We start from the raw sequence: 16,271 nt of genomic DNA, 5'->3' as shown, positions 1-16,271 counted from the left end.
TGACACGAACTTTACAACAACAATTTTCAGACACACTCTCACTCAATTATCCCTTTCTAAATCGCGTCGTTACTACAATGCAAACAATCTCAGTGTCGCAAACTTTACTAATTAGCGCCAAATACATCTATTCTCTATCTCTTTTTACGATATTTTTTACGCGAAAGTTTTCAAATATTTTTTGTCTCTCGGAATTAATTCAGATTCATGCACACGATGAATTCGATATATCAATCGATATATAAATGCGACTATTACGATTAGAAGGAAATGAAAATACCTGATGTACTGTATGTATCCGTGTCTGGCGTCTTCGAGCAGGAACCCCGCGGGGTTCCTCATCTCGATGTTTTCGAAGACCATCGAAGTCAGTTAACGAGAGACACCGCGCGCTCGATGGGGGCTGTCTAACCTAACAACCGCTTTGCCTCTCCATCAATCCTTTTTTTTTCGCTGCGCTGCACTTGTCTCACACGAGTACACGACATTTAAAGCGCGCGATAGACGAGCACGACACGGCCGTCAGACGGTTTTTCCGAAAACGCGTATCTCCGAAACATGGTCCCTCTTTTTCGGGGAGGCAGCGTCGCGACGCGACGCGACGACGATAATTTCGAATGCCGGTCACTCGACTTGACGCTAAATTCACGCGGCCGAACACGAGAGGCGGCGTTTCACGCCGAAGCGCGATCGATGGTCACGTACGCGATGTCGTGAGACAACTGACTGAAGGCTGCCGCGAACAGTGAGCAGGCGCGCAAGAGTCTCGAACTCTCCCCTTACTCGGTCTCGTCCCTCTCCATCCTTACTCGGTCGCGCCCCACCATTTGTCCCTCGGTCGACACGCAGATTCAACCTCGCTTACACTCGAAACAGCAGCTTCTCGATCGATCGAGATGAAGGCGCGCGTATCGAAGGGAGACGAAAAAAACGAAACTAACTTAACACATTTTCATCGCGTACATTTGTTGACACATGTGTTCGTTCATATATGATGTTCTAAATAAAATTGTTTAATTTAAGATATAACAAAATATATATTAATTTTTTGCAACGATTGTCAAATGTCTTCTTCCATATCCATATAATTTTTCCTTCAACTTGTAAAATGTAATAAATATATATTTTACAACAAAGAAAGTATTATTGAAACAATCACAGAATAAAAGAAGGCCTTGAAGACTCGCCGTCATGCGTTTCACCCTCACGAAATCATTGGCCTGAACACTTCAAATATATGCGTATATAATTACTGCAGTATAATTACGTTAAAAGAAAAATCATTATATAGGAAAATCATGACCTTTTTCATATATACTGATTGTCTAACAAAGTCAGAATTTTTTTTAACAAGAATTAAGCTAGAGTTGTCAAAATATTTTAATATAAAATATATTAATTGTTAAGTTTTTGTTTCATGAATTAGAGTTTTATTTTTAATATAAAATCCTCTTGAAATTAAATAAAGTTTTCTGTTCTCTCTGCTCAGTTTGTCTCTGTCTTAAATTTATCAAAATAATTTAATTTTAATTATAAAATAATTTCTTAATTAAATCTTGTTTCTATTTTAACTAAAAAAGTATAATTTTGCTACGTATGTATATATAGATTTTGTGGAAGACCTTGTACATATAAAAAGCTATATTTCGCTGAATAAATCTCAATTACTAAATCGATTATATACGCTGTCCGACACATGAAAAAATATGCGGTAATTACTAGACGAAGGCAATGAATGCCATTCAAATTATGTAATCCGTCCGTGGCGTCAATCAACATGAATTAACGTTGTCTCTTTCCCAATTTTTTTCCGCACCGAATCTTTTTATCACACTCGTATATTGAAACAGACTAACTGTTGGCAAAAGAACATCGTACAAATCAGACTTAATGGCGCCAAGTACCCTTTAATCAGCGAGCAATCTCGTAAATTCGCCTCGGGGCGAATATTACATTACACCATCGAGTATATTTAGAGATCTATTGCGTGTTACACGATATGCATGTAGTATTATACCAATTGTCTGTAACCAGAGAGAGAGAGAGAGAGAGAGAGAGAGAGAGAGAGAGAAAGAGAGAAAGAAGGAGACAATTGTACAGTCCCGAGGGTATAAACAAGTCAAAAGCTTTCCATTCGCAAGAAATAGAAAGATTCCAAAATAATGACGTGTTTATATTATTGCAAAAATCTATTTGCTAAATTTTCAATCAATCAAGTAAAGTTCGTCAAGAATTTCCAATCAATTTGCTTGAAACTCCACATATACTTCCTTTCCATTAAACGGTAAAAAAACACTTCTAAAAACGATATTCAATATCGATTAATGTGAATATGTTGAATATTCTTATTTCTGTTTTAAAATTCTTATTTAAAATTATTATTCACATGCGCAATCGTCAAATGAAAACTAATCAGTAAATCTATATTTTCGTTCAATTCCACATCCGGAGAATATAAAAAGTCAATATAAAAATATATATAAAATTCTGTACAAAATATATTTTTACAAGAATATCATTTCTAAAAGAGTTTACTACAAATTGTTCTCATTTTTTGTATAACGAATAACTGTCATCATCGACCCAGTATACTAGTTACTTTTGCTGTTCTACTTCATGAATATACTCTATAATTTATAGGTACGATAAAAGAATTTATACATACATATAGAAATTACTAAACAAAGACGAATGATGAAACGTCTAAAACGTCAATCAATAAATAATAGCTATTATTAAGAATAATTGTAGCTTGCGCAACTAATAAAAAACTAAGACGTTTTTATTATAAAAAATGAATTAAAAATAATAAAAGATATGTTCGAAGGATAATATATTATTATACATATATTGCAGATCCATATTTCTGCACAAGATTGATCATTAAAATATTGATTTTTTTTGTCAAGCATATCCGTGCTCATGTCCCTACTTAATTGCTTGGCTTGCAAACAATGACTCATCGCGCCGTCCTACACGCTGTAGTAGAGACTTCTTTTCTTCGAAATCTCGTTATACGAATCGTTTCTCCATTTTTTCTCTGCCAAGGGGAGACGAGCATGCGACGCATTAATCATCCGCGTCAACCGGTCCAGTCTCGTACGATTAAAATCGCGATTACATGCCCGTAGGGTAAGCGAAACTAGGTCGCGTTGTATCTAAGATTACAAGGTAGTCGAATGACTTTGCAACGTATTTCGATATTATTAATGTTTTCATTTGTAGTCGATACTGTGTCAGATACGCAATACAATAGTTATAGTCGGTCTGTTCCTCACGCGTGAAAATATTCGCATAAAATTACGAGCCAATGCAAAGAAAAATTACTGATTCACGATGAAAACCTTAATGGATTGCAAGGAATCACATCGATATTCTTGGTGCATCCTACTCCTTACGTCACGCATATCAATGACGTAAAAACTAAGGAGAAATTCTCCCGTTCTCTCTCAATAATTCCTCTCGGAATAGTTAACAGCCAAACTATCAGATCGGTTCTTGACCGTCGAAAGACTGAAAATCTTCGACGGCCGCACGTCGCGCTGTTGAATATTCATGATTTAATCATTGACATATCGACAACTATATAAGACTTGGTAGAAGAGAATCGGCTGTGCATAAATTAATTGCGAATTGACTCGCGATAAGACTTCGATAAGTTTCATTCTAATCTTGGAAACTGGATTCTTTATCAGCTATTCGCGCGCGATGCAGCAAGAAATCTCGAAAGACATCCCAAGTATCGGTGAATATTTATACAGCTACTTAAAAAATGAATCGAATACTGCGATTTTGTACAAATATTTAAAAATAGATCGAGAATATATACGTAATGTATTCGAGATATTCGAGCAATAACAGCACTAATGCGAATCATAACACGGCGTGATCGATTCGTATCATGCACATGTCGATATCACGTTATTCATACATATGCCAACTGAGGCATCAAAGAGTGCATTGACCTTCGTTGTGCAATTGTCGTACATATATATACGTACATATATTCGCTCCAGTTTGCCAGCTCATCCATGCAAAACGAAGACCGTACAAACTACAAACGCTAATGTATTCGCGAAGAAGCCGAGAGGCGGACGGCCTGGAATGTGTGTTTCGCTTGACAAACAACATCTATTCACGAATCTCTGAGAGAGAAATCATTGATTCCCGATCAAAACAACAAATTTGCACTCGCTGGAATTTATCTTCCGATAGAATTATTTGTATTCGATAAATCTTAAATAACATTTCCGCTGTTATTTTTTAAAAAATATATATAATATGAAAATCACATATTTGCAAAAACATCTATATTATTAAATTGATGATTAGAAAGTTGAAAACTTCTGCAAAAATACAAAGCAAAATTTTACCGAAGAAATTTGATCGTAAAAAATAAATTTTTGAAGCGTAATCTTTAACAATATTGGAAATAACATCATGTTTTGTATTCATACATTCGATAATTATTAATATTAAAAATCATTAAAAAACGTTAAATTATATATAATAAATATATAAATAAGTTCTAAATACTTTTTTTATATGTAATTAAATATTTTATCTAACATAATATCCAATATGAATAAATAATACACGGGCTGTTGCATTGTATTATTCAATAATTTAAAACAATAATTATAAAGAAGAAAATTGATCGTCGTAACAAACCGGTTTTTCTAGATACTCAGAGATTGCTTTACTCAGCGGATTTATGCATTTTAAGATTTCATACTAGCATCCGTATTCGGATGACGATTGCGAGAAGAGCTAATAGTACGTGCATATATTGCATTAAGACACGCGATGTGAAAATCTACTCCGCGATACATGTCATATTATTTTTTACGTCCTCATCAAGATCATTTACGTTCTCCCAGGGCAGAATGACAGATAAGTCTAATGAACCCATAGCTAGTTTTATCTGCGGCCGACGTACTTCGCCGAGAAAAAAAAGCCTATCTGAAAGATTGGCATGTAATCTGTGCACGGCCTTTCGGAAGCGACGAGAAAATAAACTCGCAAAAGTATATGGATACTGTGAAAAAGAACAGTTAAAAAAACAAACCGCTTCGTGATACGTTTTGAATATTTCATACTTTATAGGTCAATGTTGTCATAAACATACTATATATACGTACACAAAAGAATTAAATATTCATTAACGTCAATTTATAATCTGAATTTAAAAAATGTTTAAGCATAAAATTAAATATTTTAGAGAGAACTTATATACTCTTCATTAAATGTCGGTTTTGCGTTAAATATCGGTTCATTATTATATAATATATGCTAGAAAATTTATTCTCATTATCATTATATATGTACAAATTATCTTTATATTTAGAATCAATGTAGTTATTTAAATTAACAACCTCGGATTTATTTATAAGCTCGAAAATTACTAAGGCTCAGAAAAAGTTACTATTAAAGTACACAAAAAAAAAAAATAAAAATAAAGATAAATTTTTATCTTAGTTCTTACTAATAAAATTAATTGTCACGAAAAATCTCGCATTTACTTTAATATTTGAACGCGCCACGAATTGAAGCAAAGCTATAGTTTTATGCATTTTTTATATGCTGCATGAATTTCTCTATTAAACATGTCTTATATATTGTGGGAGTTCACTTATGTTAATAAATATAAGCTTCCAATATAGAAATAAATAATGCACATCTATATACGTTGTACTAAAGTGGCTGTGCCATCTTAATAAATATTATAAATATAATTATTGAGTGAGTTTATTGGAACTTTAAAAAAAATATGCGCTTTGCCAAAAATCCTTATTTATTATTTCATGTCTTGTCGAAAAAAATTTTGTCGTAAGACTATTTTCACGAACCTCGGTCAACAACAATCGACCAATGCATGTCGCAAGAAGGAAACCAATTACCAAGTTTCGAACTACGATTCAATCTCAAATTGTGTAAGATCTAAGATCGTTCATTGTTTGCGCTCGTCCGAAATGCTCGGCTGAAATATAGTTCAGGGTTACGTATTTCGTGCGAAACTCTCGAAAATTTCGGTAATCCGGCAAATATATAAAGAATGGCGTCTAAAGCAAATATACGTATATATATATGTATTACTGCAACTACAATTTAATATCATTAATAATGTAAATGTATATGTAATTTGAAAATAATCAGAACTCATCATTAAAGTGATATTCAAAACAAAAAATATATATAATTAGTTGGAAATCCATCATAAATAAATAGATCAATATTTTTCTAATTACAATATTTAATATAATTATTAGCATTAAAATTTTTAATTTAGAATCGGGAAGCCAATTTTTCGGCTGGTCTTCCTAGAATATTTAATATTATTTTCAGTCATTTAAAAATCACTGAAAGATAGGCGTTAATAATTTTATATATTTCATAATCTCTCTCAATTATCTAAAATTTGCAAATGCTTGGTTAAAACAGTTTGCGCTTTAGAATAATTAAATTTCTTGTTATGTTTTGTGAATATTAAAAAAAAATAAAACTTAAGGACAAAAAATAAATTGCGATATAACATGTCGTTAAACTGAAAAGGAAAAGTTTTATCGCATAGTATATTGTTCCTACCTATCTATACTATAAATTCGCGATCCGTAAGTTATTATCATCACATCCGCATTGGAGAGAAAGTATATAGTTAAAAGTAAAATAACAAATAGACAAGAAATAATATATATCATTTTCTGTATTAGGTACTTCTCTCTCCTGTATGAAAAACTATCGGAATCTGCGAGACTATAATGAGCGACGTGTATGCGGCATTATACACGTTAGCGAGAGAAAATACGTGTATATCCGGCTATTATCCTCACGAGTCTCGTGACTCTTTGTTAGTGAAATTTACGAACGACCAGGAATCCCGTTCAAGGTAGACCGCCTCGGTCGGCTTCGGGCATCCGAGAGAGCGGGTCGTCAGAAGTTCTTACGAGCCACAGCTTCTCTCCACTCCACGGTGTGATATTTAAGGTACAATCATACGTCTTTTTAAATGCGATGGTCGACAAAAACGCTAACTCGCCTTTTAGCAATTCGATCGTTAACAGACGTGTTAACAAGTCTGGAACTCGATACACACGTTTGAGTTGTAACTGCGAGACATATTGAAACCGCAAACACTATGTAATTGGAGATAACATCTTAAAGAAGTATATCGCAATCTCTACGACCGTAAAATAGGTCTACAATTGTCCGCCCGACTGGTAGTCTATGCCAGATGTGACACACAAAATTAGGACGGCATCAATCACGCACGAGATCGTAGCCTAACGCTAAACACCGGATGTCCCTTTCTTTTTCTTACGACGAGCGATCGAAGTTTTCTTCGTGGCGAAGGCGACAAGACGTGCAGAAAATTATGGAAACGTCGGACAAAGTTAGGGCAACGCGTCTACTCCATGACGGACATTAATAAGTTTGCGGTCGGGCTCTAAATTTATGACAGGTCATACGGAACGTGAAAGGAAAACGCATCGCTAGACATGTTGTTACTGTTGTACTGTCGAGGCGAAAACGGTATTTAGGTAAAAACGTATTATTGCGGCTGTCCAAGTTTATGCGAAAATTGAGAACGCGAAATTTATGCAGAGAGAACATGTGTGTTAATTATTTATTTTGTATACCTATATATAAAATTTATGAAATATAAATATATCATATATATAAAATAATAATATATAATATAATATAAATTTATATATATTTATATAATCGAAGTATATTTCTATATATTACATCGCGATATCGATTACTTTCCCTCCGCAGCCACTAAATCTTGAAAGTTGTACAAACAAATGAGTGGCATTAGTTTCACCCACGCAATTCGAGTCACCATAGTTGTGAAATAAGCATCGTCCGCGATTGCAGATCGCAATTAACGATAATTGCACTATTAGCTATACGGTACCTACTAAGCACTTCTGCCCCTTAAGGCGACGAGGGCTGAATTTAATTGCAATTATAAATCTAGATCAGCACCACGATATCAGTTTAATTACTTTGGCACTGTTTATGTTCTGTAATTGATACTTTGCACATTTTGTTTGTCGAAGATAATGAATTTAACGAAATACGAATGCTCCAATCAAGCGGTAAGATATTAAGATCGTAAGCAATTTCGATCAGTAGTTGATATATTACATTGCCACGCAAAAATATCTAAAAGAGCTATCAATACATATTTTGCTTATTTAATAGAACATTTTTCGTCTATATATTTTAATTAATCATATATGTTATTTGTAAATAATATATAGAAAAAAGAATTCCATAACATTTTATGTATAAATAATATAAATTATTGTTAATGATAATAATATAATGATTAATTAAACAAAGAATCAATTACACAACAGATATTTAAATTCTCATTATGAATTGTCTTAACAGTTACATTGCAAAATCAATATTTCCCCCTAGCAGAATAGCCTCATAAAATTTTATATTGGTATGTTGCAATGGTCTGAACTTTAACTAAGCTAAAAGGTCATGTATCAGATACGTGCCCTGCTGAAATGTGCCTTCCGAACAATCTAGCCAAAAATAGCAAGCGGGCATCGGTGCTGCCAGGAGTTAAAGACTGAATCGGGGGTATTGTATTACAAGGTTGATTGCCTACAAATCGACTTTTCTATACAGAGATGAAATAAGCGGGAAAGCGCATAACAATTCGTGATATATTGCCATAACCAACAGCGCTTTATCTAAAATTGAAAGCAATCGGGAATCCGTGACGTTGCAGAATAAATCACGAAATATAAATGCAAGTTGCCATTTTAATAGCGATAAAATTGCGAATTAATAACAGATTTTTTATGACTTTAAAATTGATTTTCTTATAGTAAAATTATTAAGCATAGTGATTGTTTATCACAGATCTTTATATTTCTCAATATTATGATCGAGCTTCAATTTATTTTTTTTCTTGATATTTAAAATTTATTTAAAATTAACTCTAAAGAATGATTTTATTTATTTCCATAAAATTTCACGAAAAGCTTCTTTTAATCTAGTAACATTAAAATTATAAAATGCATTATCTTTGTTAAGAAAAAAGTTTCATCTTTTTAATTATTAAAAAATCTATTATAATTTATTATTTAAAAAAATATATTACCCGTTTATTCTAGAATATATATATAAAAGTTATATATATGCTTTCCATTTGTTTAGTCATTTAGTCATGTGAAAAAAATCTGAGTTATTATTTCTCTATCCCTTATCCGCAGCAATATCCGCGATTAAAATTCTCATAACGATCGCGACACCCCTCGTTAGAGGCAGGGTATTTTAATATCCGGTCGCGACGAAAGATTTTTTTCTTTTTACCAACAACGAAGACTTCGATTACGTTTCCCGCGTAACGTAACGTTACGATCCGCGCGCGAGGCGAGATGTTACGCAAACACACGGTAGAAAGTCAGACGATTAAGTGCGAAGCCTTCTTCGCGGCAACCCGTAGCAGGAGAGTGAATCGGCTCTCTTCGTGGGGATTTCCTGGCACATACACGTTCGCATAAGATACGCACAAGCGCGACGCAGATTGGAGATGCATCACGCTGTCCGCATCCGAGACGATAGGCAGGAAATTCGCACGCGCGAGCACGCACCGCTTTCCTCGGGGAAGATTCAAGTCGAGTTAAGCGAATTATAACGACTACGTCTCGAAGGAGGAAGTGAAGACGCGCTTCCACGAGGAAGAACTCGTTTCATCGTTGATTAAATAACGCTACGCTACGTTTCCTCGCGTTATTTCCTGCTTAATAATCGACACGGTTCCGGGAGCACGACCGATGACGAGAATCGCGAATTTGAATTGTAATATTTTCGCGTGAATAAGTACCTTTCGCCCGGAAGAGATTATCGATCGTAGACGCCATAAGGTTGGTTTGTAAAGGATAGAAACATACTTATCATCTTCATTTTACGATTTCGCCATCCTCATTTTATTTATGATACCGTATAAAGCATTAAATTATTTGAATGATAGAATGATTAGAAAAAATCAAGAGAAAGATATTCAAAACAACATAGTCAAGTATATATTTGCATATTTTTATATAGAGAATATTTTATCTCTTCCGTATATATCTTTAATAAAACGGAAAAAGATCTTCTGAATAATTAGCCATATTTTAAAGATTACAATTCACAAAAAGGGAATGATTAGACACAAAAGTATATGGATAATATGTTATATATAAATATTTAACAAATATTAATTATTAATCAATATAGTAAAAAAAAAGTTTAAAATTATTATTATTTTCAATATTAAAATATTTTGTTACAAATAAAAACGTAATTTTTTATTATATTCTTACTGCATAATTGTGTCATTGTTTTAATTGAAAATTTTCTTGCACCGCAAAATAATAAATAATGAGCCGCATGAGCTCAAAGAAAACATCCTGAAAGATAAGATTTCGGATATATGCATAAAATAAACTAATTTCAGATTAGACATCCATTCGTATGGCAATAAGACCTGTGTTTATCGTTATAGTACACCGATACCTGTCTTCAAGAATGTAAACAGAATAAGATACGGCACTGTGCTCGGCTAAACCAATAAAAATGCTAGATGCATCTCGAATATCCAGTGGTAAAACTCACCCTGCCGTTCCTGCGAGAGATCGTCTTCGCGAAAAAAACTGACAAAGATAACATCAAAAAAAATCGAACGATTCCATACCATCCTCGCAGAAACTGAGTAAGGAGAGTTTTATCAGATCGAGACGGTTATCCTTGGAAAACCGACCGAACGTCGTATCGTGCTTTCAATGGCCGGTAAAACGAAAGCAAAGTACTCGCTAAGTAGAGAGGACTACTAACCAGGCAAAGATAGCCATCGTTCGTTCCTTATCACGACTTATTAGCCTGCGCGCGTGTTAAATTCCGCTTAATTTCGCGCTTTTCGAACCCGGTAGCCGGAGTTCTTATTGCGGTGACAAGCGAGAAGACCGTCCGCGAGAACCGTGTGCGAGATGAGAGCCCGGAGTCTCCACGGATCTCTTCACACACACTTAAAAGTGCGGTCTTGTGTGTAATTCGATCTTATCATTGAAACTGGGTACGTATACGTATTCGTTTATATAGGGTGTCATAAGCTCGCCAAGATATCGTAAGGTTAGAGCAAGATTGCTTAGCGTTGATAGCATAATCTTGCAACGAAAATAATTATAATTTAAAACGTACAATTTGCACGTTTCAGTAAAAAATATTTTTAAACATTTCTCATTTATTGTATTATTTTTATAATGCGTATATTTTTCGTGCGCAAAATCAATGACTTCACATTATTCTGTTTTATCGAAATATCTATTATGATTTATTGTTCTAGCTTCTCTAATCGAAAAAGTATATTTTTGTGTGAAAAATATTTATAACAATTTGTAGAAACTTACCTTTTACAACTTCTCGTAGTATCCTCATCGTCAGCCGGTGCTCCTGCTCCCGAATCCTAAACAGAAAAAAAAATAGAATAATTCTTATATGTTCTAAACATACAATAAAAGATAAGCATATATTATATACAATAATAATCAGAAAAATGTTGTGTAATAAAAAGAATTCTAATTTTAGCATTATTCTTTGAAGATTAGAGTTCCAAAATTATATAGATCGATTTATTGCGGATCGTTTAATATTAAAATTTTAAAAATTAATAATTAACAAGGCAACTAGGAAGTTAATAATTAACTCTCTTTATGCTTGCTTTCTTTTTTCTCATTTGGCCAATTTCTGCTACAGACAAAAAAGACAAACAAGCAGCGTTAATAATTTGCGGTGAAAGCGCCAACAAAGAAAACGTTGCTGTGGAATTACGTCAATACTAACTTCATGACAAGGGAATATGGACAAGCCTTTATTCGCCCCCCCCCCTTTCCCGAAGATAATTGAGGCATCGTGACAACCACGGTGAACGGTACAGAACGTTGGCAAACAGTTGTATGTCTGAAGACAATACTTCACAAGCTACCGAAAAAAACTGCGCAAACGCTCAATTCGAAAGTTTATTATACTCGTCTGACGAAACGTTGTTGGCAATGCAAACAAACTCGTCGTCAAAAGAGACAACGATAGAAAGAGGATAGAGCGAGAGAGAAATTAGCATTGCTTCCACAAATTTAACCTTTAAACTACAATTCAAGTAAATTTGCATAAAGTTTGAATAAACCGAAACATATCTCACGTTTAAAAGTAATAAAACTCGATATGAAAAAATTTTGGCAATTTCTCACTTCGTAAACAGAATTTTTTTACTTTAGCGAGTGAACAATTTTTCTTCGAAAATCTGGCATTTTTTGATAAGTCTGAATGAAGCAAAAACCGCATTTTTCTATCTATTTTTTATACTTAATCGTCAGAATTCTTTTTGAAACACATTTATAACTTTTTAGAATTTTAAACAGCCATTCAATTTAAATAGAAATTCAATTTAAATAGCCATTCAATTATATAGAAATTATGAAAATAATTCGCCAACTTTTTACAATATACATATAATAAAGAATAAAAGAGACATTATTTTACAATCTGATAAAATAAAATGCAGTATAATTATATGTAGAAAGTTTTAAAGAGTATCGCGTTAGTAATCACTATAATCCGTAATCCTTCAAACTTTTTTAAAGTTATCATAATAATTTAATTAATTACTAATAATGTGCATTAAATAAATGTATAATGTTATATCTGAAATGTTGTTTTATATATTATTTATACATCGATGAAAAAAATTATGTAAAAAATAATCTCGTTTTTATCGAGACTAGTTAATATATTACAGCGAAATTTATAGTCTTGTTTTATATCGCTTCTCGCATATAGCGTGGCGAGACATTTCCACGCGTCATTTGGCTGCATGTAGGGCTACGCGCGCCGGTGTCACGGTGCAGTGGCTCTTTTATTAATAAAGTGCATCGTAAATACCAAAAGAGGATACGAAGAGCTCGAATCCTGCGCCGTGGCGCACAGTCACGCAGAAAACGAACCCTCAAAATCAATAGACGACCAGCCCAAGGCTACCCTTGTCCCGCAAAAACTGCAACTAGCCCCTTCATTTTTAAATGCACTTCTCTGTATGCAAAGTGCACGTTAGGGCAACCCTTTTCTAGTCCCTTAAAATTAAAACCAAGAATGCTCGACAAGCAAGCAAAATGAATTGTTCTCGAGAGCGTTTTTTGGCACGTGTGAATACGACATACTAGAAAAATTGCAGTGCAATCATTTTTATAATCTATGCGCTACAACAATCTTGTTAAATGTAAATATGTAAATGTACGGATGTAAGCGTAAATAAAATGTATAATAATTATCTTAAATAATACAATAATACACTACTTTTTATGTGTACCTCAAAAAAATGTAATCTTTATGAAATTCTGATACAATTTCGTCTTCTTTTGCGAAAAATATTTTAGTGCGTTAACACATGTAGCAGATAAAACAAAATGTAGTAAAACTGTGCTTGGATAAGCAACAACAAATTTATAATTAGAAAAAATTATTTAAAAAATTTAGACTGTTAAAAATTAACAAAAGATATTCTATATGGATATAGGGCACTTATCTTTATACTTCCGAAGGATTAAAAAAATTTTATCTTTATATGAGCATTAATACATTTTATAATAATAAAAAACAAAAAATATTGAAAATACGCAACATGCATAAAAATGTGAGATCGATTAAAATGTATATCTCGGGACATAGTTATAAATTACTGTCACAATAAATATAAGAACAGTTAGATATTATATACGCAATGTTGTCAAGCTACACATATATTTTCAGTATAAATTTAGATATTAAAATTTCAAAAATATTCAGCAATACATATAGTTTCTTTCACAACGAGAGTGGAATATGCAAAACACAGCATCCTGCAATTATCCTCGGCGAAGATACTTTACAATGTATTACCGTCGCGGTTAAGAAAATTGATCGTGCGAGCGCATAAAACAACAAGCGCACGCTCTCTCTCTATTAGAAGCGCAGTACAATTTTCCAATCTTGCCTTAGCGCGGCTTAAAATAGAACCTTTCATTTGCTGAAAAGAAGATTGCGCCTGACCGAGGCAAGAGAGAAAGATAAAGCGAAAAGGAGAGAGCAAGCAGTAGAGGCCCTGCAGCTTTTTTAATTGCGGCTTTCAAGGTGAACGCACAGCATCGTGCGATACAAAGTAAATTCGCCACTGCTACTATATGAGTGTTTCTAACTTTAATACCCGAGCCTCTATTTTATAGTTCAGCAAAGAGAAATATCTGTCAATTTAAATCAAATTATGTCTATCTCTGAGAGTAAGAATAACTTATTATCAATATTATCAATATTAGCCCCAAAATAATCAACATTTTTTGCAATATTTTTAAACTTCGAAAGAGAAGTAAATACGCACAATTTTGACATTTGCACATCGCACTAAAAAATTTTTAAGATGTTTAATGAAAGCTATGCGAGAGAGAGAAAAATATAACGTTTACGTGAAATGAGATTTAAAGTACCGTTTGAAGAAGTAAATCTCGGCGTTGCATTACGACACGTGACCTTTCCAAGCACACTTCCCACTCATCTTCACTTTTACTCACAATAAACAAGGGACACAGTTCTAGATACATTCAAGCTACTGCGCATACAGGGTGCTTCGAAAATAGCAGTGCTTATGCTGCTTTTAATATGCTTTCTCCGATGAGGGAGATATACATATGTGCAACTATTAAAATCAGCAATCCCCCGATATCCCGAAAATTCATAGATAAATTCATAGATTTTTGATGTGACAATTATACGCAATTAATTTTTAATCCTGTTGTTGTACTTGGACTCATAAAGATGGAATAAAAAAGCATGACGATGTTAAAATGGAAACCGATATTTTTCTCAAACGCACAAAGGCATCCAGAGAAATCTGACTGAGTCTAAAGTTACGTATCTAAAATCTAAAACACATGACGCGAATTTAAGATTATAATTACACTCGGAACTGACAACTGGCGAAACGCGGATACGAGATTCGCGATCGCGACAATGTTGTTCAAATGGTCCCACATGAATTATCTTGCATTTCTCTCGATGTTTGTATGTATGTATTAGTTCTCGATACAAGCTCCTTAACAGAAATATACTGCCACATGTGTATGCAATTGATTTCGCTTTCTCACGATGTATTCATGAGAAATTCCCCGATGACTTTTCCTAGGCATCGATACGATCTCCACAAATAAACCGTATATTGATCGATATTAGATAAAATTATTTAGAGTTGATTAATATCAAATATAAACTTATTTTGAGATAAAATAAAATGTAATAATCTTATCTTACCTCGCAATTTGTAAATTTTATGAAAAATATAATTATTTACTATAAAATTTATATTTTATATTGTAATTGTAACATTTTTAATAACATGGGCAGAGTAATAGGTCACTAATGTTAAACTTTCTATAAAAAAAAATATAATCGCAATATATCGATCGTTTTGTGTGCTTGCATCATTTTCTATATAATATAATAATTATTTATATCTATAATAATATAGAATGTATTATATATCTATATATAATACATTCTATATATAATACATTCTATATATAATACATTCTATATATAATACTATAATTATTAAATGCAGATGAGAATTAAAAATATGATACTTTAATATTATTAGTGAATAATTTATTTGACAGTTATCTATGCATGGCAGTAATCGCACAATACGATAACCTAATCAAAATGACGAAATAATTAACATTGACGAGGTAGTTGCGATACCAATCAATCATTCGCTTTCTCAAAATAATTTCGCGAATAATTTCACACGCATAATTTAAACACACTTGCTCAATAAACTAAAAAGTCTCTGAATTTATGTATCAAGTTCTCTTTCGCAACAACTATCATGTAATCGCTAGTACTAAAAATTGTTATTACATTTAATAAAATTGTGTTATTATAATTATAATTATGTAGGTATTGTAAAAATTTTTAATTAAATACATTTTCATATTTAAGTACGCGTTTCATAATCGATTAATTATAAAATTAAGAATAAAAATAAAAGCTAAAAAAAAATAAAATAAAAATTATTTTAATTACTGCCTCCTTTTAAGTGTAATCTAAATTTTATATATATATATATATATATATATATATATATATTGTAAGGTAAAGTAATTAATATTTTATAGATAACAAAATACAACAGGTATATATAACTGCATTTATCATAAAATCTTAATAAAAATGCATCA

At 32.6% G+C, this 16,271-nt stretch overlaps 1 protein-coding gene across 3 annotated transcripts in view; it reads right to left on the bottom strand.

The window, feature by feature from the left end:
• Ssh (Protein phosphatase Slingshot) overlaps positions 1-16,271 on the bottom strand; it is a 135,130-nt gene that overhangs the window by 112,889 nt on the left and 5,970 nt on the right. For 2 of the 3 annotated variants that reach the window (XM_083039287.1, XM_083039286.1), the window contains exon 2: positions 11,421-11,476. In XM_083039287.1, the coding sequence (XP_082895413.1) occupies positions 11,421-11,476 (56 nt within the window). Of the gene's footprint in view, positions 1-280; positions 743-11,420; positions 11,477-16,271 lie in introns of those variants that run through there. The other variant, XM_083039288.1, reaches the window with a different exon arrangement.

Source organism: Prenolepis imparis, unplaced genomic scaffold (assembly GCF_030444845.1).
Source record: "Prenolepis imparis isolate NDT839.2.m4 unplaced genomic scaffold, iyPreImpa1.0 SCAF_5, whole genome shotgun sequence".
Lineage (NCBI taxonomy): Eukaryota > Metazoa > Arthropoda > Insecta > Hymenoptera > Formicidae > Prenolepis > Prenolepis imparis.
Note: the sequence above shows the minus strand (reverse complement) of the source record. Positions and strands in the feature narration are given on the sequence as shown.